Consider the following 26,652-nt stretch of genomic DNA (forward strand, 5'->3'; position numbering starts at 1 on the left):
TCATTTTTCTGGCACTTCTGTGTGTTATGATAAAAAATAACAGCCCAAGAGAGTGACCTCCAGGGTATCAAGGGGACTGAGCCAGTGGCCAGCAACCATTTATACAGTGAAGGGGGATCTGGTCTCCCCAGGCTTCTCCTGCTCGCCTCCAGCAAGGGCTGTGACAGCTCACACTGGGCTGCTAATAATCCAGTCCCTCTTTTGCAAGAACCTCTGTTCCTTCTTCTCACCTAATATTTGAATAGAGCAACTTGAGAACATCTTCCAGGAGTTGGGAAGTTCTCACATCACCTGGTTTAGTACCAGTGTTCAAAATCTTCCAGCTACACTGGCCACACTATGTTTTCACATCAATCCCTCAAACCTCTAGCTGTGGCCATCTTCTTCCCCTGGATCACTTAACTTGAAATCCAGAAAATCCTGCCCAGAGAAAGAAAAAAGAGGGTCTCCTTCATTGGGCGCACTGACTGACAGTCCCATGCCGGTTTCCTGATGGACCAATGACCTGAGTGGGAGCGATGCCCATGTTGCACCCATGCCCACATTCACTTACACCCCGAGAAGGAGACACAGAGACACACCTGACACCTGGACTGTCATGGTGACCTGGCTTCCATCCATGACTTTGAGATCAGAGAGGCCCTGCAGGAAACGGGGTGCGGCGGGCTTGCCAGGGACCGTGGGCAGGAGGTACTCACTCTTCCCGTCACTCTTCCTTTCTGTGTGGCAGACAACAGAACGTGTGATGAATATTCATTCATTCATTCATTCATTAGACAAACACAGACCCCTCGGCACAGGACTGTCAGGTTCTGGCTCCCACCAGAGACTGACCACGAAGAGATGAGGAGTTTGGGGGGGCCTTGGAGGTCACTGGGAACAAGGTGGGCCTCCTTCTCTGCCCGATATGGCAGTGCTCTTGCCAGACAGTAGGGAAAGGATGAGGCTCTGCAGGGCCATGCCCAATCCAGGTTCTGGCTCCTCAGGAGAACTTCGAGGGGGTGGGAGGGAGTCAATACTTGGTATTTTATGAGATTTTTTCTTTCTTCAATTTATTTACTTTTTAAACATGGCACAAAATTCACAAGGTACTAAAGAGTACGTGCAATATTTCCCTTTCACCCCTGTCCTCCAGCCATGAAGTGTCTCTCTCTCTCCCCAGCCAGTTTTCAGTTTCTTGCCAGAGCTAATCTATGTGTATAATGCATATAAGCAAATAGGCACACTCTTTTATTTTCTCCTCTTAAAAAAATGATAGCACAGTACACACAATGACCGGCATCTTGCTTTTTCACTTAACAACGTATCTTGACGTCTATCATAAAACAGAACTGAAGAGCTTCCTCATTGTTCTCTATGACTGTGTGATGATCCATTGCCATGTCGTGAGATTTTAAGCTCCCAAGAGCCAAAGACATGACCAGCATTAGAATGACTGAAATTGAAAAGGCCAAGCATCCTATGCACTGGTGTGGTGAGGACATGGAGCAACAGGAGCTCTCACACTGCTGTGGGAGTGTAAAATGGTGCACACCCTTTTGAAAGCAGTTTGGCAGTTTCTTAAAAAGTTAAACACACATTTACCATGTGATCCAGTGATTCTACTCTTGGGTATTTATACAAGAGAAATGAAAGCATATATCTATTCAAAGACCGGTCCACTACATTCATAGCAGCTTTATTCCTAATAGCCCTAAACTGAAAACAACCTATCACCAAGTGAATGAACAGACAGACTGATTTAGCCACACAGTGGACTCCTACTCAGCAAAAGGGATGGATTAATGATGACACCAGCACTACGACAGAAACAAACCTCACAAACATTACATTGAATAAAGGGAACTGGACAAAGAAAGAGCACATACTGGATGATTCCATTTATATAAAACACTAGGAAATGTAAAATATAATGACAAAAAGCAGATCAGTGGTTGCCTGGGGCAGTGGATGGGGGGATGGTCTGTAAAGGGGCATGAGGAAGCATTTGGGGGTGATGGAGATGTTCATTTCTTAAAATTGTGGTAAAGCTTTCAAATTAAGCACTGTAAATATATGCAGTTTATTGTACATCAATACTGCCTCAGTAAAAACCGGGGGTGGGAGGTGGGAGGAGGCCTCTCTTTCTCTCTCTCTGTGTGAGAGGGAGGGAGCGCACCAGCTTGTCAAAGACATAAACTAGAACAACTCTTTGGGTTTAGGGCTGGCCCACTCACCCCCATTCAGTTTTCTGGGGAGACCGATTAACAAATAGGTTTCCATTATTCTTGGAGCCCTCCCCAAGCTGAGCTTTGACCTGCCTCATATACGGGCCAAAGGGGAAGGGCAGCGAAGGGGCTGTGGAGTCTTTTCCCCACACAGGCCAGCCCTGGTGCAAAATGAGCTCACAGCTGCCCAGTCTCTGATCTTGCCCTTGTCCTGCGAGCCAGGTGGCTCTGACTTTCGAATTCTTTCTGTTGGTTTTTTTATTTTTGCCTTTTGGTGGGAGCAGGGGTAGGATCAGAGAAGGCTATGCTATCTCTAACTTAAAATCTAAGCTTAGGGGGAAAGGACTCTAGTATTTTGGGTTCTTATTGGCACAGGGCCACAGATACCAGGTCTTCTCCTGGAAGCTTGTAGCTGTGGGGATACATTTACAGGGTGCTTTACATACCTGAGAAAGGACTAACACCATATTTGCCATTGAATTTTTTTCTGTTGGCACTGAAAGCAAAATATAGCCCACTACAGAGCTCTCCCAGCACAGCCTCTGGGAATGAAGACGGGAGAACCTGGGAAGGCCTGGCAGGCTGGAGGAAAAACTACCCCCCCGTCAGGCGTGGTGTGAAGGGCACGGAGCTGAAGTGTCAGGGCAGCCGAGACAGGGTACCCTCATAGCCCACGACCAGGGGCGGGCTCTCAGGCCCCCGCTCCTCTGCCCCAGCCGGGGCATTGCTGCCCTTGACGGAGGGGCACCGGGCAGCCTTGGCAGAAGGCCCGGGCGCGGGCCGGGGCCCGGCATTGGAAATGCAGAGATCTCATTTCTCTGACTGGGCTGCGGTGGCCAGGAAAGCAGGCTGCCTCGGGAGAGTTAAGGAATTTCCTGTCATGCACAGACTGAGAGGCCTGAGGACAGAATGTTTTCGCCTGTCCAGAGCCCTCCCCGTTCCCGCCTCTCTGCTGTCTCTGCCAGAGTCCCCAGCCTCACAGAACTCCGTGCAGATAGGGACGCTCTTGTTCCTTGGTGCTGCGGGAACATCTAAAACTCCAGCTCCCTCTCCTTTGAGCTGGGGTGGCTCCTCTCTGACCCCCAACCTCCCTGGAGTCTTCCCAATGCCCAGTGTCCTGATCTGGGGCTTTGATACCCCAGGGGCCTCGGCCAATGGGGACTAGAAGCCTATCTGTGCCTTTCTCTCCTGAGAGGCAGTCTGGGCACTGCTCCCCCCACACGGCAGCTCACTGGCTCTCTGAAAGCCACTGGAAATCTCGGATCTGAGGCTGGGTCCTGGCCTCAGGCAAACCACTGCCTCTTTCTGAAACTCAACATCCCCGTCTGTACATAACAGTAGTAATGGCATCATCACAGGACTTTGGGGTGTCAGAGGTAACATATGAAAGCACTCTGTAGACCACTCACCGTCACAGATACCACCTGTGTGAGGCTGGTGGGAGCTGACTCACCCCCATCCACGTAGGCTCAGTTTCCTGGTGGGTTTATCAGCAGGAGCAGAACCACTGGAGACTGGCCCTCACCCAAGGATTACAGACTCACTTTTATGCCACCTGAGGCAAATACTGTTTAGGAATATAAACTCTGGCTTTAAAATATCATGAGATAAATCTAAAGTAAATTGAGAACAAACTTTCACTGCACTCCCTCCAGGAGAGAGATAAGAGTGACTGATTTTGTGGGAACTGACCCTAGGGCAGGCAGTTAGCTCCAGTGTCACCCATGACCTCTGACCCTGCTCTTTCTTCCCCCAGGTGCCACAGCAAGAATGGAGGAAAGAGGGACACGACTGGGAGTAAATGTGCAGAATGGACCTGTCCTCAGGCCTGCATCTGGGGTCACGTGGGACTGCAGTGACTGAATCTAGGCCTGTGCATGGCAGAGTCATCTCAGTATCCAAGCGCTTCAAAGTCTCCACAGGGTGAGAAAACCAATCCACCCTCCCTACAAACACATCCTGCACTGGGATGAAGGAGCCAGTGAGCATCTCCATTTGGGGGCAAGCAGCTTCCTTTAGGTGACCCCAGAAAAGCAGCCCTAATAGAATCCTGACACCCCAGTCAAACCCCACCACCTGCTTTACTGATGGAGCAACCAGGACCTGATCCGGTGACGTCTTGCCTGAGGTCGCAAAGCCTGTTATAGTTAGGGGCAGTCCTAGAGGTCACAGCCAGGCCTCCTGACAGCAAGACCAAGGTATTCTGGAGATGGTCTCTTCCCAGGGAACCAGCCTCCTCCAGTGGTGCCCAAGGTGAACCCTTCATGAGGACAAGGGTATTATCTGCGGACCCATATCCTAGATCCTGACAAGGGAGGAACACTAAAGCACAGCAGGGGCAAGCCAGGTGAAAAGGGCAACATGTGTGTAATTCAACTAATTCCAAAGCCAAACAGATGACCTTGGCTCATCTGTGGCCTACAGACCATGCGTCAGCTTATGCTCACTCTTGGGTGGATATGGATAAAGGAAGACAGGTGGACACCAGTGCCCTGAACTCACAGCTCTACCTGTGTGAGCTGAAGGAAGTGCCCCAACCCAAGCCTCAGTATTCTCTCCTCCAAATTGCTGATAATACAGTTATCATCAATCACTAATGAGAATGCTATATTATGAGTATACTGTATACATCATCAGTGTCATTCAGGATAAATTCTGCTGGGTTTTTAGACAATTGACAGAAATAACATGGAAAACAGCGGGAACAATATCTGGCAGGTAATAAGGACAACATTAAATGTTTTGTGCCTCTTATAACCCAACTGACCTTTTTGGTCGGGCAAACTCAAACTGACAATAACTACGAGAAAAGTCCCCAACCCAGGACATCACTTTTCCTCAGGCAGAGACCTGAAAGGGTGCTGACATCTATCACTGAGATAACACTGTAACAGTTGCTTACAAAGTTCAGCACTCTGTGATTCTGAAGGATGTCGTGACTCTGCTGGGTGTTATCCTTAACTGCCTCTGAAGTGGGGGAGATTGTGTCCCCATTTCACAGTGGAGGGAGCTGAGGCTCAGAGAAGGACGCTGGCTTGTCCTAAGACCCCAGAGCTGATATGATCAGCAGGGTCTCGGTCTGGGCTCTCTCCCTCCACTGCCCTGAAAACAAAGGCTGGCTACCTAGATTTCACAAGGAGCTTCCTGTCATTGTACGCATGCCCAGAGTCCCTGATTACCCTAGAGATGTGCCCTTCTGGGGTTGTGCTTTAGCTGTCATCTGTCACCATCCCAGTTTGAGGGGTAGGAAGGCCAGGGTCTGAAGTGGGCCCCCCAGTGGCAATTGAGCCTCAGGGAACCTGAGCTCATTTGGGGAGGTGGCAGGCATTGGCTGTGGCACTCAAAGAGCAAGGGAGGGGTGCCTGGGACCCAGTGACAGACTTGCTGCCCAGCTTAAATGGGACCAGACTAAATACACCCCAGGTTTTCCCACAGCTGTGCTTCCTGCTGCCCTGCTGAGACCAAGGCCAGAGACGGCGTTTCCTCTGAGGTCCAGGAAGGGCTGAGCCTCCTTGGTTACTGGCCTAGGATAAAAGCTTTAACGTGACTCCATCTATTGCTCTGGTACTTGGTCAGTGGCCAATGCCTCTCCATTCCCCCACTGACCGGCTCCGTCACTGCCAGCTCTTGGTGCACTGTCCATCTGAGAGGCAGGGAAAGGACCAGGCCTGTCTTCCAATGGGGAAGATAAGAGCTAAGATTAAGAATACTTATAAGCAGTTTACTGACAAGTAAAAGTGATGCCATATAGACGAAAGTTGTCAACAGGACTTGAGAAAGGGGAACAGTAGGAGAGAGGGAAGGAGAGAGAGAGGAGAGACGAGAAAGGGGAGAAGAGAGAGGAATGCGCGGGGGATGGGTTGTCAGCAGCTGACGTAACCTCCCAGTGTCAGTTTTCCTCATCTGTAAAGTGGACTTAATTCAAAAAGGGAAAGTAGAGCTGTTGTGGGGATGAGACAAAACAAACCAGTTTTTCAATTGATTAGATTTTTCTGTCAAAGCAATGTTCCTCATTAAAAACATGAATTAATAGTAGTTTTAGTTTAAAAGACTCACATGAATTGGTATTAACCTGATATTTTATTTTGAAAAGCTCTTGTTTGGAGAAAGAGTGAAATACCCACACAACAGGTACAACTGACCTTTCTCACTAATTCTCACACAGTAATCTATATAACCCGTTCCTCAAGCCCAGAAACATGGACAAGGCCTTTAATTTCTCTCGGGCTTGAAATTAGGAGCCCCTCGGGCCTGTGTACCGGTGCCTGGCTGTGGTCTCAGCGTCGTCCTCTACACTACATAATTCTCCTGTCCTTCTCTCGGAGTCCTTCCTTTTCTTTCTATGGCTCTCGCAGGAAAAACAGTTCTGAATTTCTCCTTAATGTGTTTTCTTCACTTGTCAACTTTTACTAGCCAGCCTGAGGCTCTCTGAAGCCCCATGTTTATGGATAAGCTTATGGATCTGAATTTGCATTAAATGCACATGTTCACACGCGAATAGTTTAAGAGTTTTCCTTGAAAATGGCCCACTGCAGTCTTCCAGCTCACTTAAAACTTGTTTTGGATTCAAACAAAAAATTATGGAATGTTACATTTAAAGTGTTTAAACAGATGACACAGAAATATAAAACAGACAGCATACTGGTAAGAAACACTACCCTCTAAAGAGCTCCTCAGGAATCTTCCCTACAAAGGCCTCCACCTATTGCTGTCACGGCCATTTCCTAAGTCCCAGCCTCTGCCCATCACAACCTAAGAGCACGCTGGATTCAGAGGTGATCACCAAATGAAAATGGATGTGGCATTCCCCTCCCCTACTTCCTAACACCCCCTCTCCCAACACTCCTCAGGCAGGAGGACACAGACCTCTTGGGAAGTTAGGGGAAGGGAAAGTGATTGCCTTTTTCTCAGATCTCCAAAGGGTTTTCCTTAAGCTTTGAAATCTGGGCTGTTTTGCTTCATCATTAGAATGCAAAATACTATTTCAACAGCAAATCTGATTTACTCCACACACTGTTATGCTATGAAAATTCAGTAAATCACCAACTGAAAGGAGTTCTGGAAACACAGTCCTCCCTTCTTCCTTTATTTGGTGCTTAAAACCCAGCCTGGGCTAGGGATTGAAGACTAGCCTCCTCCTTTCCCTAAATTCCAGGACTGTTGGCTCCAGAGGACTCATCAAAGGAAGGTCACCATCACCCAGCTAAAGAGGAGCCTGGCCCCTTCCCGTCTGCAGGACATCTATGCAAGGTGCAATCCCCAGGGAGGTACCAGACTTCTCTTCCAACAGAAGTCCTAACCAACAAATCTACTTGGAGAATCAACACAACGGCTACATCTGTGGCACACAAAGAGATTCTTTCCCCCATAGCCTGGCTCTCTTTTGGCTTTCCTCCCCCCCCCCCACCATGGACTTCTCCAGAACCTAAGAAGCAAATGGGAAGAGACATGTGCAAAGAAGAGAATGAAAGGAAACAATGACGTATGACATCCTGAAAAAGATCTCTGACCAGTAATGATAGGGTTGCTAGATGGGAAGCTGGCATCATTGCAACCACGGCCTTCTTACTGCCTTAAAAGTATCATCAAACTCCAAACGGCAAGATGCACCATCCAAACCACCCAACGTTCCCTCTCGACGAGTGCCTGGCAACCATGCTCCTCCCCACACTGTCGCAGCAGGGATTGCATTTTGCCACTGGGAACACAGAGCTCTAATTTGGGATGGTATTCTTGACCAAGGACTCCAAGCCAGTAAATGGCAGATGTGACTTACAGTGTGCTGTACAAGCAGACAGAATAAATCTTCAATTAGTAAAATGAAGCTCAAGTTCTATGACATGGACACAAATGTGCAAATATATACTTGGGAGTTCTTCTGTGACACGAAGGATCCAGGTGTCCAAATTCTGTTGCAGTCTACCTATATAAAACTGAAATGTTGGTTTTATAATAACCTAACATTTAATGGCTGGCCTTCTTAGAATTTAAAAGATTTCTGGACAGATGTGTTAAAAAAAAAAAAAAAAAGACAAGTTAAAACCGGTATTTCTTCTTCTCCTTTAGTAAATTTCTATTTAGCTAACATAAGTATTTTTAAAGTTTTCAGTGTTTTTACACTCATGGTAGGCAGGATCCATCCCTGACACCCACTGGACAGATCACACAGTGTACAAAATACCTGAGCATAATTTAGGAGAGAAGAGGTGGCCACCAGTGTCTTCCAGCCACGGAGGCCGTCAGTGCTCAAGGCTGCCACACAAGAGTGGCTGCCACTAATCTGAAAAGCTGGGCTTCTCCTGATGCTTTCACTTCACCAGTGCCCTTTGTGTTTAGGAGCTCGAATCAAAACAAATGCTCTAATAAATATGGTTATTAAGTTTCATTTTTTTCTATGTCCTTTGGAGTCTTTAAAAAGCCCAACAGACCTTCAGTTAAATAAACAAACCATTAGGCTGAAAAACTATGTCAAAATGGTTGCAATTAGTAGGTTAATAAATCTAGTCACTTAAGAATTTTAGCCTTGACAGAGATACTCCAGAGGGAAATAAATTAAAATACTCTAGCCCAAGGACGCCCCCCACCAATGACACAGTCCATATGCACTGAAAAAATTTATTCTCTTCAGATCTTCCTGGGCCCTGCAGGAATTTGGATTAATCACCATTTAGGCCCCATCCTGGGTCAGGAGGGAAGGCTTTCATTGCCTGGTTAATGACTGGGGATTTTTTTTTCCCTTGAGCAGGGGCAAGGAAAGAAGGAATATTTGCTGATGGACTTGAGAGCTAGTTTGTGGATTTCCTGCACCCTCCAGTGAGCACTGACTGAGCCCCAGGCAAGAGAGGTGGACAGAATGCTCCCTTCCCCTGCACTGCTAGGGAGACTCACCACCTCAGTTTGCTCTTTCATTCACTCACTGAACAGACACATGCCCACATGGCAGGTCCTGCTTTACCTGAAATGGTGAATAAAACGTGGTCCCTGCCTGGAGGCAGCTTACAGTCTAGTGGGGAAGACAAATAGCCATTAGAGTAAAATTTGACAGAATAAAATGCGCTGTCCTTACTCCTGGATGCCCTGCATGGTGTACCCTTGCCTCTATCTCTGAGCTCATCCGCTACCACTTAGCCACCCACTCACTTTGTTCCAGCCACACTGGCCATCTCGCTGTTCCTTGAATAGGCAGGCTGAAGGTGCTCCCAACGCAGGGCCTTTGCATGTGCTGTACCGCCCGCCTGGGGCATTCTTTCTCCAGTTCACTGAAGACTCTACTCAAAGTTAACTCTTTGTAGAGACTTCTTTCATCACCCAACTAAAATTGGAAGCCTTCTGCCCTCCTCTATTCTCATTTTCTTAATAGCACTTGTCAGTGTTTAATTAAACTGGATATTGAGTATTACCCGTCTCCCCATCAGAATGTAAATGCCATGAAGGCAGAGCTTCTCTGTCCTATTCCCTGAAGTTTCCCCAGAACAAGCCTGGCACAAAGTAAATGCTCAACAAAGACCTGCTGGTACATAAGCACAGTGATAATAAGAGAGGTACAGCTGGGAAGAGAACCCATTCTGGGGTGGTCAGGGAAGGCCTCCCAGAGGAACAGACATATGTAAGAGGGAGTTAGCTGGAGTTTTGGAGGAAGGGATACAGAGGAGAGGAGGCAGAGAAAGCAAGAAAAAGTGGCTGCAGAAATCATGCCAGAGTGCTAGGCCAGCAACTTCTGGATGATTGCAAAACCTTGGCAAAAGACTAAAGAGGTGAGAAAGAGTCCCCACATCTGGTCTTCAGCAAACTATTGGCTGACCTCTCCCACTGACCCTGCAGAGCAGCCCTCAGAAACAGCTCGCCCTGGAACCCAGACAACCAGAGGAAGATGCATTGCTGGATGGTGCCCTCTTGTGGCCAGAGCCCCTAAAATGGGGTGCCTGAGACTATGGCTTTAGTGTTCAGGCTCCCTTCTCTGAGCCTCTGACTTTCTCTTCCCTTTACTCAAAACAGACAGACAGACTGACAACCACCCACTGTGACAAAGTTGATCCTTGGGTAAGACAGCTCCTTAGACCTGGCATTTTAAACTTTTATATTGTTTAAAGGTCAGGGCCCTTTTGGACAATTGTAACAGCACACACTTACTGAGCAATTGTTATATTCTGAAGACATTGTGCATATTCATTCATTTCCCCCTCACAGTACTAGGGTGGCTATCAGTGTCCCCATTTCACAGAGGAGGAAGGTGAGGCCTGGGGGGTTGAACAGCAGCCCGGGTTGCAGGGCTGGTGAGAGCTGGAGGAGGATTCACTCCCAGGTAGTTGGCTCCACAACTGTGCTCCAACCATGACTCAGAGCCACACTGAGGGCAGCAGAGAGGCCAGGCCTGGGCAGTTAAGGGAGAGGACAGAACAGCGGCACACACAGTGGGGAGCAAAGGCTTCCACTGCAGTCATCTCCCATCCCCCTAAGCGGCCCTCAGAGGACCTGGAGCCAAAGGAGCTGCCAATAAAGTAAGAAAAACTCCACAGTTTGTGTCGTGAGGGGTACAGGAGGTGGACTCGAGCCTCCCAAGTGCCTTGGGGCACAGAGCCAGAGGTCTCACTGTGCCAGGCTCGGCCTGCCCCAATCCCTGTGCAGACAGCCCTGACGCAGCGGCCTCAGCATATGGCTGCGTCTCTCAGCCTCCTTCACCATTTATGGTATCTGAGCCTCTGCTTGGCCTTCACAGGTCAGTAAATCCCCACACTCGGAGGGGGTTCTCACTCACGCAGGGCTGCTCTCAGAGCAAGCCCAAATGGTCTGGCAGAGTTCTTGCCGGAACCTCTCTGTTTCTGCTTTAAAACATGTTTGGATGGGCCATCACCCCCCCACACACACACTCCTCCCACAGACCTGGAGGCAGGGTTGGCTACAGGACTTCTGATCCTTTATCTGGGGTCCCCCTCTTACAGCTGGACGATCAGCTCAGCTGGGTCTGTCTAATCCAATCTTAACACTGGCAACCCCGGGCAGGCACTGGCTGAAGCTAGTGAGGGAGCATCTCAGACGACATGCCCACTGAACCCCATCTGGCTCTCTGCCACCGCTAGACTTTGGGGTAGGCCATGCAAACCTCCAGGTGGCTGCTCATGTTACAGGGACATTCTCCCTGGGAGGACTGAGCGAGCAGAAATGGTCCTCCTGCTGTCGGCAGGGAAAGCAGAGTACAGAGCACCCAGTTCAAGTACTCAGGCCTCAGTCACACACAGGAGCCGGGGCCCAGGCCAGGGGTGAGGGTGGGGAGTCAGGCTTACCTGCACACTCTGGACCCGAGAAGCACTTTCCTGGGCACTGTCACCACCTCTGATACCACAGACCAGACAGCTCTGTCGTGAGCGCTGTAGCTGCCCTGCCACTTCCTGGTACTAAGCGCTTGGCGGGGATCAATGGATGACCCTGATAATCAGATTACTGTACACCAGGCTGGTGGCTGATGTATAAAAACAAGCCTGGGGTGGTGGGAAGAAGCAGGGGCAGACCCTTTAGGAGCCTCAATACTGGCACTCTGTCCCTGGTGTTCTCCAGCATGTGAGGGGTCCTTTGTGAGAGCCCTAAGTTTTAAGGAGATAAGGATATTCCTCTGAGTTCACCTTTCGGTGTGCAGTTTTCGTCCTACCAGATCAGGAGCTGCTCGAGCCAAAGGAGTCTTTGCCTCCTTTCCATTTCTTCCCTCAGCCCTGGTGAGATAAGGGGTGGGGATTGGCCTCTGCATGTCCACTTCCCTTGGGAGACCCTTGTCACTGTGAACTCCTGGAGGCCATCTCCTCCACCTGCTTGCTTTCAGGTGCAGTGCCCTTTTTTCAAAACAGATGTGTTTGCAGAGGCTCCTACCATGGACAGTGACCTGGGCGCTGCAGGACACCTTTCCCAAGGGGTTCTCCGCCAGACAGGTATAGGTGCCATCGTCCTCCGGCAGGGCGTCCTGGATGTGGAGCTCAGCCACGCCGGCCTCACAGGTGGAGTGAGCATACTGGATGGGCTGCTCTGTGGAGGGAAGCACAGGAAGGCTCAGGCCAGGGAGCGCTGGAGGTAGGGACCTGAGCCTTGACCTCAGCATGGCTGCTGTTGTGACCCTGATGCTTCCATGGTTGCTCAGATCCACTGAGAGCTAATGACATATCAGTACCTCCGCTCCCCGCAAAGCACCTGGGCAGAGCCTTGAAGGTGGAGAAAGAGGCAGGTGCTAGGGAGAACAAGGAGAGGAGTAACTGTGTGAGGGAAAGGAAAGAGACTGGGGCTGGGGGGCCTGGGGAGAGGTTCTGGAGGCATTTAGGATGCGGGAGGGAAGGGGACATAGCTCTGTGCATTCTATTTAAATGAACAGTCCCCCCCTTGGACTTCACAGAATTCTGAGCCTGGAAAGAATCTTACAGGGTCATCTAGCCCATGGCCCAGTCTCAGGCAGAACAGACCTTGGCTAGACTGAATGGGAGACTCATGGCTCCTTTTAGAAGTCTCCAGAAGCAATGATTCCATATCTCACTGTAGATATTTACCAAAAATCTCAACCCAATGCTGCAGCTAGGTGCATTCCTTTTACTTGATAAGGTGCATTTTCGGGTTCATAAAAAAGATAGATATGGGGGATGAAAAATGACCTTGGCCCCTTCTTCCCAGAGACCCTTCCACAAGAGGCCCTTTACAAAATCCTGCATGGAGACAGAAACACATGCTGTGAACTTCAGGGGTTCCCTTAATGCTGTATGTTCCTGGGGCTTCCAGGTCATTCCAGGATGTAAACTTTCATTTCAGGAAAAAACACACACCCAAAAACCTCATTACTGAAGATTCTGGCCTCAGAGCAGGAATGTGTCTGTTCACCATATAGGAAGCAACTGTCAGTTTCTTCCCTTGTTAGGCTACAGGGTCCTGGTTTGCACTTCATAAAAGTGGGGGTGGGCGGTAGGGGAGGGAGAAAGTACAGGAAGAAGCGCTCTCCCTGCAATGCAATGTTTTCTTCCGAAACAACACTTCACGTCTTCATGGCAGCCTCGAGCAAGCACAGGACCTGAGGGCAGAGGCTCTACCCGGCCTAGACACTGCATAAAAGTGGGGCTGAGGAAGGCAAGGGCTAGGATCTTGATACTGAGAGGGCTGAACACTGCTCTTGGTTTTTATTTTTCATGAAAATCACATCCTAACACCTCTCTTCCTTGAGAATTCCAGTACATCCCAAGACTGACGCCAAAGGGCTCCGCTATCTAAACATGTGCTGACAAGCTGTTTGAGAGCTCTCCTTTTACTGGAGCATAACTCATCTTGTCCTCACAAGATGGAATGAAATGGTGGCCCCAGAGAAGAGGCACTCAGAATCCAGAGACACAGAATTCTCCCAGCTCTAAGGAGGCTAAGACCAGTTAGCAGCCTAGGGAGCCCAACTTGAACACGATTGTCCTCTAGTGGTAAGAGTACGGAAATGCCAAAATTCACCAAGAGTAAGAAGGTGGGGATGCTTTTCAGGCCTGAGTGGCACAGACCAGGGTCAGCAAACTACGATTTATGAGCCAAATTTGACGGGAAGCCTGTTTTTGTACAGCCTGACAGCTAAGAATAGTTCTTATATATTTTAAATCGTTGAAAATAAATCAAAGGAAAATTATTTCATGACATGTGAAAATTGTATGAAATGCACATTTCAGTGTTCATAAAGTTTTACTGCAGCACAACCACACTCATTCGTTTATATATTGTCTTTGGCTGCTTTTGTGCCACAACAGCAGAGTTGAGTAGCTGTGACAGAGACAATGTAGCCCGTAAAGCTGAAAATACTATCTGGCTCTTTACAGAAGAAGTTTCTTGCCCCTCTGGCTTGGACTCTGAGCCAGATGGAAGTGAAACTCTCTTACTCAGATCCATCACTAGTCCTTAATGTCCATGTTCTGTTCCAGCCACAAGGAGGCGGCCTCCTTGCAGTTATCCAGGGGATCCAACAGGAGCTCTGTTCTTAAGGAGGGTGGAGGGAAGGGAGACCTCAGTTCTCACTTATCTATCCAAGTAGATGACACATAGAAAAACTACACATCACCTTCTCTCACTGACTAAAGATAATTTCCATCAAAGTCTAACAAACTATACCAACAAGGAAGGTTCACAGGCAGCAAACCCATCAATGGTGCAGAAACAGCTGGGACTATTTGGTGCATAGGTGATGGGTGCTTGCACACCTATGTGCTCCCTTAAGGAACCTATTCTATCAGTTGTGAGAGCTGGCTGAAACCCTGAACCTTCTGTTCCAGCCCATCTCCTCGTGGATAAAGAAGCTGATGTCCAGAGAGGTAAAGTGGGATGTCCAAGGTCACCTAACCACTCAATGGCAGAGAAGGACACAGGCCCTTGTCTTCTGACTCTTGGCAGCTGTTCCATCCCAGGTTGATCCCCAAAGCAGACCTTGCTCAATTTCATAAATTTTTAAAAAGAGAAGGATGATAATATATAATAATTTTTAAAAAGGATGTTACTTGGCAAAAACAAAACAAAAAAAGTTGGTGCTCTGGCCAGGTAGCTCAGTTGGCTAGAGCGTCATCCCCATACACCAAGGTTGCACATTCTGTCCCTGATCAAGGCACATACAAGAATCAACCACTGAGTGCATAAGTAAGTGGGACAGTAAGTCGGTCTCTCTCTCTCTCCCCCCCACCTCTCTCTCAAAAAATCAATAAATAAAAATTTTACAAAAAGTTGGCATGTCTCCATAGGACTATAACATTAAAAAGAGTTACTAGTCTATGAACCAGAAAACCACCTGCCACTAAATAAAAGACCAGGTCCTTTGAGTAACTTCTAGTATGGTTCATTAATTTGGTGTATTTGTTCATTTATTGACTCAACAAATATTTATTGAGGGCCTATTATGAGTCTGGCCATATAAAATGGAACTAAATTGCTTGTGCACCTATATGCCAGGCACTTCGTTAACTGTTTTATATAAAGGATCTAATTTAATTTCACAGCCGCCACCCTGGAAGGTAGGCGGCATTATTTCCGTCTGGTGGCGAGGAGCTCAAGGCTCAGACAGGAGCAGTGACTTGCCCGGTATCCCCTGCAGGCAATAGCAGACTCTCGGTCCCATCCCCTTTCTGCAGCCTGTGCTTCCTTCTTATGCGTGTGTGGTTCAGAGTGACAAACGGGAAGCCAAGTGGGAATGCAGGCAGGGCAAAGGGGCCGGAGGACTGGGGCAGGGCACTGGGGTTGGGCACTGGGACAGGGGGCTCACCATTTAGCAGCCAAGTGATTTGGGGCACCGGGGTCCCCTGCACCGAGCACTGCAGCACAAAGTCCTGGCCCTCAAAAACGGCGCAGTCCTTCAGGACCCTGGAGAATGAGGGGGCCACCTCCATCATGGCCAGTCCTGCGAGGGCAAAGAATAGATCGGCCATCTCAGATCACGGCTGGCCCATTCTGGCAACTGACTAGTCATCCCAAGTCCTGCAGGCAGACGCCTCGCTGCTCGGGGCACCCAGGGCTTCCTTGGAGGCCTCACACTTGGAAGCGGGCACACTTCCAGTGTAGCGACCTGGAGCTGGAGGCAGAGTAACTGGCAGGGCCTTTCACCATCACAGAACACCCCAGGTCAGGGCGTGCTCAGGGCCTGGGCCTGCCTCCTCTCCCTGGGACTCAGGCACCTCCTGTCTTGTCGACTTCTGCTATCCTGGAGCATCCCCAGAGATCCTCCTTCCCACCTTTCTTAGTCCTACTCTTCTTTCTAGTGTCTCTTATCTTCTTTATGTCCCATTGGTGACTGCACAGTCCTGTGAATCTTTTTTTACATGGAGTAGCTCACTGGTGAGAACATTTCAATTCTAAGTTATTATAATCATTTTTTCCAACTCTAGGACTAAATCAGATGACAGACTCCTATGTGTTCTAGTTTTCCACCCCAGGCCAATGGCTCAGAGCCACTGGGGACCTGGGACCACACATTACTAAGTTCCCTCACGATGCTGATGCACATTCCAGTTGAGGACCACCCAGCTGAGCTTCCAAGAAGGCTTGTGCATTGGTGAACTGGGGAGCACTTTGTAGTTTGAGGATCTTAATTAAGAGCAATAGGAGTAGATCATCTCTTCTACAATGACCAGAACACTTTGCAGAAATGTCAAGGCCACTGAGAGCTGAGAAAACGTAACTGGACGTGATGATTAGAAGGTATCTCATCTGTGCTTTCAAGATAAGCTGTTCAATACAGTGACGAGAAGCATGCCATATTATTGCATTGCAGGGGCTTAAGGACAAAAACTAATATTGAGGGCTTACTGTGTGCCAGGTCCTCTTCCAGATGTGACCATGACAAGCCCTGAGTTTGCTACCTTGGCTAATTTTACAGGTGAAGTTAATAATTTCCCATAGTTAAGTCCAATGGTGAAGCTGCCCAGCTCTCTGACTCTACACCCACATTTCCTGCACTAGACCAGCTCCCCTAAGGGGAGAGTAGGCAGTCAGAGTGATGGGCGTCTGATGACGGCCCTGAGGAAGGGATGAACAGGGCTACCCAAGAGCTGTGGGGAGGCACCACCTCCACTTTTCCCCCCATCAGTTTCAAATTCTCTCATTAGAAAAATGCCTTTGTGAGCCATTGAAAGTAATATGGGCTCCCATGTCAGACCAATGTGGGTTAGAAGTAGGCTTTCTTTACAAGCATGTGACCTTGGATAAGTCCCTAACCTCCCTAGAACTCAGTATTGGGTGTCACTATAATGAGTTTGTAAGATTGTTGAGATAACTAAATGGAGCAACGGAAGTAAAACATTATCAGCAACCCTGGCACACTGAGCAGGCTTTTCAGGTGGAGCGTTAGCTGTTACAATCAAATAGAAGCTGGGCATAGAGACTACCTACACCTGGCAGCAAGCCCAAGGATGAGAGAGAGTGGAGAGATACAGTAGGAGCTAAAGAGGCAGTCGAGCGGAAGGAATATTTTTCTTTCCTTTTCAGCACAGGGAGGACCATGTGCCTGCAGGGAAAAGAAAGAGGCCTCTAGATAAAGGGAGGGGGCGAGATAATGGCGGGAGAATAAGTCATTGCTGGCTGCAATCTTTGTGGAAAGGGAAAGCATGGAAAGAGAAGTCTCCCTAAGGCAAACAGACAGTATTTCTGCAGTGATAGAAAAAAAGAGAAAGGGGAAAATTTTATAGGAAGATAGATGGGTAAAAGCATTATCACAGTTTGTTGCAAGAGTGAAAAAAATGGAAACAATCTCAATACTCAACAATAAGACCATGACTAAACTAGGTACATTATTCTATGAAACATTACGAGGCCATTAAAAATTATGTTTTCAAATGATACTAAATAATATAGAAAGAAATAGTATAGAAAGATACTATTGTAACTTGAGCAAACTAGAATAGAAAGCAGTATACAAACAGCAGTGTCGATGTTGTTTTAAAAACATTAAAATATCGTTTATTTGCATCATAGGATCATGTATTGTTTAAATTCGCCACAGTGAACATGCATTACTTTTATAAACAGATATTACAATAAACACAAAAGATGTGGGATCCCACAACATCTCACATTACTTTAAATGCTTATATTTAGTGAACGCTTGGTTCCCTGTGGTTACAAAAGTGAGTCACGGTGCTACTCAGACAGCTGAGGAACCTAAAAACAGCAGCTCTCAGCAGGGCTGGTTGTGGGGCCTGAGCAAGTTTATTTTGAGGTGGTTCTGATGAACTCCTGGTCAGGAACCACTGTCCTGGGGCAATGACTCTGGCCTTGGCATGTGTGTGGGGACACTGTTTCTGTGGGGTTGTACACCCTAGGTGAGGCGTGTGGGAGATGACCTTGGGCAGTATATGAAGTCTCCCCCTCAAGAACCCCGGGTGACCAGAGGAATGTACTCACTTTTCACCAGGAGAGTCCAGTCACAGGACACCTGGCCCCGGATGTTGGAGGCGGTGCAGCTGTAGCTCCCACTGTCCCTCACCCGGGCTCTCAGCAGGCAGAGGTAATGGGACCCGCCGTCCTCATAAATCTCAATGGCGCCTTCTCGTCTCCTCACGGGGGCACGGTCCAGAAACCAGGTCACTTGGGGCTTCGGGATCCCTGAAACTACAGGGCCAGGTGGAGGCTGTGAGGTTCCCAGCGAGCACACTGTGCTTGGGGGATGGAAGGCTGCACCCCAGGGAAGAGCTCAGTCTGGTGTGTAGCTGCTGCTGCTTGAGTCCACTTTCTTACCCCTCAATCCTCCATGTCACAAAAGTAAACAACCCAAGACAGAGGCAAGGTCCTGGGGGGAGGGGGAGGGATACAGGGTGACAGCTAGGTCTCCAGGTGAGCCAAAACCAGCAAAAGGGAGGAAAGAGAAGGAGACCCTGTGGCTGGTGTTTTGACGGTGATGGTGATGGTGATGGTGATGGCCAGTTCTCCCCTCCAAGGTGGTGAGAATTAAGGCACAAAGCTAATGCTCTGCCCAATAATGGAGCAATGGGTATGTCTCCAGAACAAGGGGCATCACTAGACCGAGTCCTTGTTGAGGGAAGACCCCTGTACAGTGGTTTCTAGGGTGAATGGCATCCAAGGGGATGGTTGGGTACAGGAGGCTCAGGCCACTGTGCTGACGGAGGGGAGTGGCCACCCAGGGCTGCACTGTGGGGGCCAGTGACCTTGATTAGCTCTACTCACCCTCACATCTGAACTTGACTGTTTGACCTTCACGGACTTCCTGGCTTTGGGGCTTGCTCTCGAATGTGGGGAAGGTTGAATCCCTCCGGCTCTCCATGGGGATTTTCCTGGTGGCACCTTTGTTCATGACTTCTTGGGTTCCCGAGCCAGACTGCCTGGTGGGGAGGGTGGCTGGAGGGGAAGCCATTGGCCTCTCCTTCTCATCTCGGGAAGGCAAGAGGGCACCGGAGACTGGCACTCTAGGTTCCGGCTGGACTTTGGTGGCCTGCAGGGTGATGGTGCTGGAAGTCTTCTGCAGGACAGGTGTTCTCAGGGTCTTCCCCGGTGGGTCTCCAGGCAGCTCCAGCTTGGATTCCCTCGGGAGCTGAGGCTGGCTACTTGCAGCCCAGGCTGGGGAGCCTCCTCTCCAGGTGCTGGAGCAGTTCTTACTGTCAGCTGCAGATTCCAGGCCGTCCAGCTTCAGCCCCGGGCCGATTCCATTGGTCACTTCCTTCCTGATATCTGCATTGGCTGCCTTTGTTCCCCTGCATGAGGACCTGTTTGGGTGGGGGTGGGGAGGACAGCGAGGACGGAGAAGGAGGAATAGAATGATCATCTGGCTACTCACAAGCATTACTCATCACAAGCACAGATTCCAGGGATCACAACGGCCCACAGATTAAGAGAAAGTGAGAGTAAGTCTTTCTCTGCAGTCTTCTCAGTTTCCCAAGCCAGAAAACAAGCAGCCATTCTCGACGCTTCCCCGGCCCTCATGCCCAATCCAGAGCCTGTTCTGTCCACACGTATTAAATCTGCCTTTTTTCTCTTCTGAACGAGAACCATCCAGTTCAAACCACACCACCGCTTCCCCTGTCCACAAGGCCCTCTCTAATCCATGCTCCACGTAGCAAGCGTAGCGGATCTTAAATACAGAAGCCTCATCATGTCATTTCAAGCTTCAAGATTTTCCAACAGCTTTCCCATGATATTAAGAACAAAACTGAGCTTCCCGAGAAGGCCAGCAGGATGCCTCTTGAGCCTCACAAGACACTGTCTGCGTGGCCTACCGGGCTGGAGCCGCATGGTGACCCCAGCGCCCACCTCTCCTCTCTGCTCCCGCACGTGCCCGCCTGCTTGGAGCACTTTCTCCCTGAGCTCTTCCTCACGGCTAATCATACTCGTCGCACCTGGGCTCACACATCACCTTCGCAGGAAGGGTTTCTCTGACCCTCTGTCCACACAGAGGTGCGCTTCTCTGTTACTCCTCCTCAAGAGCCATCACGGTTTGTGACTAAGTATTTGTGAGGCTCTGTTGAAAGCCCTTCTCAACACCAGGTATCTGCTCGCCCCGCGCACCCAGGGCCTGCACAGGGGGGAGGCTGCCGAGCAGGAGGAGATGGATGGGGGCGGGTTCTGGCCCCACAGAGCCCTCCTAGTGACGCTGGCTGGAGAGGACACTGAGCAGACACAGGAGGACGACAGCACTGTCTCAGAGCCTCAACGCTGATGGCGAGCCTGGTATCGAACCCAGATGGCATGTTACAATAGGGGACACCCGAAATAAAACAGCACCCCAAACAGTTCACCCTCCCCTACGCCCAAAATAAAACAACACCCCAAACAGTTGTCCCTCTCCCTACACCCAAAATAAAACAAAACCCCCAAACTGCTCTCCTTCCCTCTACACCCAAATAAAACAACACCCCAAACAGTTGTCCCTCCCCCTACACCCAAAATAAAACAACAGCCCCCCAAACAGTTCGCCTTCCCTCTATGACTCAGAAATTCAGGACATTTCAAGATGGAAACAATAATCACAAAGTGCAAACATACCTATTGGAATTGTCCAAACCTGGAAAAAGGGAGAGGGCAGGAACACTGTTAGTGGGATATTCTATACACCAGGAGGAGAAAGGAATGAGACGACAATCTCTTCCATTTATTTCAGTTTTCACTTTCCTAAGTGCTCACCTTCCCCCTCACCCATGGTCCCACCTCCCTCACTCCTTTCAGGTTCTCTGGTCCTGAACTCCTTGGGTTAATCTGACAACCCCTCCGAGCTTTGGGGATGTCAGTGCCTCCACGGCGGCCTGGGCTGTCACACCCTGCAGCATGGCACCTGTCCTGCTCTCTAGCCCACAGCAGGAAGCCAAAGCCGACAGAGGGGCAAATAAAAGTAAACACATACTGAAAATTCCAAACCCAAGCAGTTTAACTTACATGTGGCCCTCAAAAACAACCCCCAAGTGACTTTTTTTTTTTAGAAATACCTGCTACAAAATGTTAAGGGAAAGAGTATTTTTACTTAGTTCCTAAAAAAAATATTTTTTTCCTGCCACATTATTTTTTATAATTTTATCATGGAAAATTTCAAAATATACAATAGTAGAGAGCAGGATGTAACGAACCCTGAACGCCATCGCCCAGATGAAGGAAACGTCAATATTTTGCCAGTCTTATCTATCCTTTTGCTCTGTTTTGTGGAGCTTTTTCTGGGAGCGTTTTAAAACAAATCCCAGGTGACATAGCATTTTGTTATTAATTCCTTCAGAAGGGAACAGGTCTTTAATTCAATGCTCCGGCAAGTAAAGGAAGAATGGCTTATATACAACTCTCCACGCCTAACGGCAGGTCCTGAGCCTGCAGTGGGCTGTGAAGCCAGATTCTTTGGTTGGGACCAGATGATGCGGAATGGAACAGAAAATACCGGCATGTAGTGCACACGGTACACTCAGGACTGTTTTGTGAAGCTTGTTTTAGTCAAATACGTTTATATACAGATGAATGTCCTGGGCTGCAATGCAGAACACATTTCTTTCTGTGGGTTGTGATAAATGTTTAGGTCAAAAATGGTAAAGAAAGTAAGGAGGAATAGTTTCTGGGAACAGAAGAAAATGGGAAGAGAAAAGTCACAGAAGAAAGGAGGTAAGAAAGGAGGAGGAGCGGTGCAGGTCATTTCCCTCCTTGATCCCCCAGATCCCACCTTGCTCAAGGTCCCCACTCCACACACTCCGGCTCTCCCTGGCCGGACCTGATGGAGCCCAGGGGGACAGGAAGGACACATATTCAAAGACCCTTCAAAGGAAGAGCTGGCGGGCTGATGACTCCAGCAAGGAGGGCGGGGTGAAAGGGGAGGCGGGGATGTCCGGTCTGGGGGAGAAGAAAAGGAGGGTCCTGGGGCAGAGAGAATTAAGTGAGGGAACACTGATTTGAAGGACAGAGCGAAGAGTGGGTGTAAGTTAGATTTGGGGCAGGTTACATTTGGGGTGACGGCAAGACATTAGCAATGCCCACTCTTCCAACCGGCATTCAGAGATATAAAAAAGTAGCGTGAGCAGGAAAAGACTGAAGACACAGGTGTGGGCGGAGGGTGGCCATGTCTGTGCTGCCTCCGGCTTCCTTCCTCTGGTTCAAGACCCCGCCCTGGGGAACCCGCGGGCACATAAATGACACGTGTAACGCAGAGATGCATAACGAACAGGCTGGCAGTGCACGGACGCCAGGCGGGCCCGCACGCACCAGCCAGCCCTCCACCATGCCCACCTTGGATGGAAAGCTCGGCTGACATGGAGGCCTTCCCCGACCCGTTCACCACCAGGCACGTGTACACGCCCACGTCATCCTGGCTGACCTCCTGGATCTCCAGAACCTGCATCCCATTCTTCTCCGACATCGACACTCGGGCGCTTGGCTGCAGGGGAGCATCTCCCTGTGGGTGGCAGTAGGGTGGCCTGGTCAGAGAAACCTGCTCACCTGCCGGCTCTGTCCTACCTCCAGCCAATCCTAGTGGGACAGACACCAGCCATGGGGAGCAGAGCCCTCTGGTCTGGGCTCTGTCAACATGCTTAGAAAACAGACTTAAAAAATTATTTTTCAATTACAGATGACATACACTGTTATATTAGTTTCAGGTGGACAACATAGTTGACTAGACGTTTATGTGCCTTACGAAGTGATCACCCCGGTAAGTCCAGTCTCCATCTGACACCATAGATAGTCATGACAATATTACTGACTCTATTCCCCAGGCTGTGCAAGAGCAGCCTGGGAACGGCCCCGCTGCCCTGACTCGAGGCCTGCGGGTGCAGTGCGGTGTTTGGTCGAGCTCAGAGCAGACGTGTGGAACCTGTTTCAAAGGAGCCCTAGTTTGAGGTGGGGAATCCTATATCCCTCATTGTAGTTCTCCTTCACCTCCTTGGTCCTTTTATTTTTTCCCCCGGGGCCAGTTCAGGAGAATTAGGAAACAGGTAAAACGTGTCCCACCACCCATTTTAATCCAGGAGTCCCATCTGTGGAAGACCTGCTCTCGCTGGCCTCCGCCCCAAGCTCTCCCCGCGGCTCCTCAGCGCCTTGCTTAACACCCACCCTCTCCTCTCCCTGCTGCTGCCCCCATTTCCCATCTACTTCCCCAACCACCTCTGCCTTCACGTTGCCCAGACACGAAAGATTTATAAAGCACTTCCACATGGAGCATTTCAAGGCAGGTGGGATAGCTCTGCCTCACAGAGAAGGAGACCAGGGTTCTACTACGCCGAATGACTCCCCACTCCCCCCAGTGTCGCACGGTTTGTGAGCCAGGGAGCTGTGGCTTAAAACCTAGTCCCACGACTTCAAACTCCACTCTCTGGAGACGGCCAGGTCTGTGTCGCCTCAGAAGTCTTATGCTGTTTTGTGCGTGTGTGGATCACAGGACACTGTGGACTGAGTAACAGAGGGAGAGTATGCAAACAGGGGCAAGAACAAGCATGGCTGCAACACATGCAGAGAAACCCTGAGAACCACCTATGGGTGAAACAGAAGGGGCTGCTTAGAAAGACACGCCCACTAGTCCAAGGGCCTAACCCTAAACTTTCAGGGTCCCCAGGCCTGGCCAGCACTGGGGCAGACAAAACCTCACCTTGAGCCAGGTGACCTGTGGTTGGGGCCGGCCAGTAATCTTGCAGGAGAATCGTCCCATCTGTCCTTCTCTGACCACCGCACGGCCCAGCTTGGTAGCAAACTTTGGAGGGCACTCTCCCCAGATGCTAGGACGGGTCTCCGCTGAGGGGGATGTGAATCTGTCCCTGGAAAGAAATCAGCAGAGAATCCAGTCCCAGACACTGCAGCAATTCAGATCTTCTCTCTGATCCGATCAAGTCACTTGAGGTGGGGCCAGGAACCAGTAAAGGGCAGCCTTCCCAACTCTATGCCTCAAACACACTTCTGATGCACTCCCTGGAAAAACCTATGGCACCAAAACCTATTTTCTCTACCTCCTGGGCATGCAGCTAGACTTCATTTACTAGACTGTCTGGAAGTAGGGTATGCCTGAATGATACTGAGTTCTGGCCAAAAGCCTGGGTGAGCAGAAGTGCTGTATGTCACTTCTTAGGCTGGACCTATAAACCCCCTGTGAGATTCTCCATACTCCCTCTTGCCCACTCTTCTAGCTAGATGCACAGGATCCAGCAGAGGTTCCGAGGACTAAGAGATGATACAGCCACAAAATGGAAAGAACCTGGATCCCTGAAAAATAATAGGATATTTCTCCACCTGTTCAAGAATATCTGAATTGACTTTGCTTGAGTAAGAAATAAACTTTCCCTGTGTCAAGCCATTGCAATTAGGAGGCTTGCTTGTCACAGCAGCTACTGTTACTTACCCTTACCAATATAGGTTCACTTTCCACAAGAAGTGTAACATAGATTTCCTCTTTTAAGTCTGCTTACTTAAGTCTTTCAACTGTTGCCTTGTTAGACATCCCTGCAGACTATATGGCCACAGAGCCTGGTTCCTTAGCATTTAGCAGCTGGGCCAGTCAAGGAGCTATCCACAGAGGAGGCCAGGTCAGGAGGTGCTGTATGAATGACCCATCACATCCCAATAGGCTCCTGCTTTAGTTATCATGACCTGGGATGCCCAAGAAGATGTGCTCCCTAGACTTGTTTGGTCAAGTCAGCAGGAAAAGCCAATTCAGCCCTTACCCTGGCTTGAACATCCCAGAACTTACCCCAAGCTTTTGGAAACAGGCTGACCATGCTTCTTCAGAAAGCCCCCTGCAAGTAGGAAACAGAAAGAGGCTTGAAGAGTTGGATCTGAGCCACCAACATGAAGCAACGAGTCGGAGTCAACAAGGGTGGGTAGGCTAATAAAGGAAACAGTTCACCCTGACAGCCTGTATGGATCAGGCACTACAGTGGGCACTTTACACACATCATCACATGACTTCCTGCAATAATTTAAGGTGGCTGGTGGTACATCATCCCTCTAGTTTTTAAGCAGACGAGAAAAATGAGATTCAGAGAAGTCGCCCACTCGAGCCACAGAGCCAGTATCAGTGCAGCAATGCACCCACGTCCGCCTGTCGCAGACTACTCAACCACCTGCTGAGCTGTTTCATGCCGCTGGAGTTTCCACTCTGGGGATTATCTACCGTGATCCACGACCTCTCCAGGAAATGACTCAGTTGGAGGGATGGAGGGAGAGAGTGCTACTTGCACCTCTCTTACCGCATCTATTCATGTTGGACACAATCAACACTCCATCTTTCCACTTAAGGCCCAGCAAATAGCAAATACCCACCCTGATGGAATGCAGCAGATGACTAGGGACAAGCTATTGTGGAGCGAGCCGTTAACAGCAAACCCAGCAAGGCAGCTGGGGTCAGCTCCTTTTATCCAGCTGCTACTGCAGGGAGGAACAATTCACAATGTGACCATGAAGTGACTATAAAGCGGTGGGGGTTTTGAGGAATAGGAGGGGCAGGGGAGGGCATTTTGGGGATCTGCCTGGAAGTTGCTCTCTCTTTGCCACAAGCTGGGAATGTTTATGCAACCCCCACCCAAGGCACAGATGGAAAGGGCAGATATCATCCTCTGGTATCAACAGGCAGCTGCCATGAGAGATTGCGGAGTGTTTCCTGGAAAAGAGTAAATTCCCTTGTGTTCTAGTTCTGACCACATCTATAAGGATGCATAGGAACAGAAGATGAAGATCATGGCTAAGCATTTCCCTCGGTCGTAGCTGGTCTAAGATTCAACCAGAACCTTAGTGAGAGAGGAATAACAACACCAGCATGACATTTAAGTGTGGTGCCACACGGACTGGCAACTACTGCACATGCATTCTGTTTAACATGTCTAGGGAGTTGTGTATAGTTTTCACTCCATGACGTGGGTTTTGTTCTTGTCATTCAATTCTCTTCAAGGTTAAAAGAACTTCTAAGCTGATAGCAGAAGAGACCTGCTCTCGGAAAATCCCACTGACAATTGCAGTCAAGGCGCTGCTGGACACTGCTGGAGGGGGGAAACCGGGCAGTCCTCTTAGAAAGGGTCTGAGCGAAGGAGAAGCAGAAGCTTTAAAGGCACTGGGCTCTCAGACCAGCACCTTCCTTCCTGTGCCTCCATCAAAGGGAGTGAAGCTAAGAGGAGAACAGCAAGTTTACAAAGCTGTTCACCTTGGTCTTGTTCGTAGTGAAAGTTGGAAGGAATGTAAATGTCACACAGCAGGAAGACAGTAAGTAGCTGGGTAAAATGTACAATTAGCATCTTACTCTGTCATCAAATTATGTTCAGGAATATATGAAATATAGAAGTATGTTGAAATACCCTATCATTTGCTCCTCAGCACACTCTGACTGGGCTGTGATCCTCTACTCCATGAGCTTCATCCGCACCACCACGGCCCCAAACCCGCAGGTAGTCCTCTTGCGGGCTCCCTCAGACGCCCCGGGGGGGCGCTCCCCTTCAGAGCGGATCCCCAGACGCTCCTGCTCCTCAGGCTCCCCAGGCTGCCCCCTTCCTCACCCTCCTTCTCTGCTCCACCTCTGCAGCAG

General features: G+C 49.4%; 1 protein-coding gene across 1 annotated transcript in view; it reads right to left on the reverse strand.

Annotated features, from left to right (window-relative positions):
• MYLK (myosin light chain kinase) overlaps nucleotides 1-26,652 on the reverse strand; it is a 229,387-nt gene that overhangs the window by 88,415 nt on the left and 114,320 nt on the right. The window contains exons 5-13 of the mRNA XM_087818186.1: nucleotides 24,829-24,874; nucleotides 23,737-23,902; nucleotides 22,383-22,548; nucleotides 20,673-20,691; nucleotides 18,861-19,396; nucleotides 18,081-18,287; nucleotides 15,448-15,582; nucleotides 12,066-12,218; nucleotides 582-719 (exon numbers count right to left, since the gene is read on the reverse strand). Coding sequence (XP_087674312.1) covers nucleotides 582-719; nucleotides 12,066-12,218; nucleotides 15,448-15,582; nucleotides 18,081-18,287; nucleotides 18,861-19,396; nucleotides 20,673-20,691; nucleotides 22,383-22,548; nucleotides 23,737-23,902; nucleotides 24,829-24,874 — 1,566 coding nt within the window. The remainder of the gene's footprint in view (nucleotides 1-581; nucleotides 720-12,065; nucleotides 12,219-15,447; nucleotides 15,583-18,080; nucleotides 18,288-18,860; nucleotides 19,397-20,672; nucleotides 20,692-22,382; nucleotides 22,549-23,736; nucleotides 23,903-24,828; nucleotides 24,875-26,652) is intronic.

The sequence above is a fragment of the Miniopterus natalensis genome, chromosome 6 (assembly GCF_054644295.1).
Source record: "Miniopterus natalensis isolate mMinNat1 chromosome 6, mMinNat1.hap1, whole genome shotgun sequence".
Taxonomy (NCBI): Eukaryota; Metazoa; Chordata; class Mammalia; order Chiroptera; family Miniopteridae; genus Miniopterus; species Miniopterus natalensis.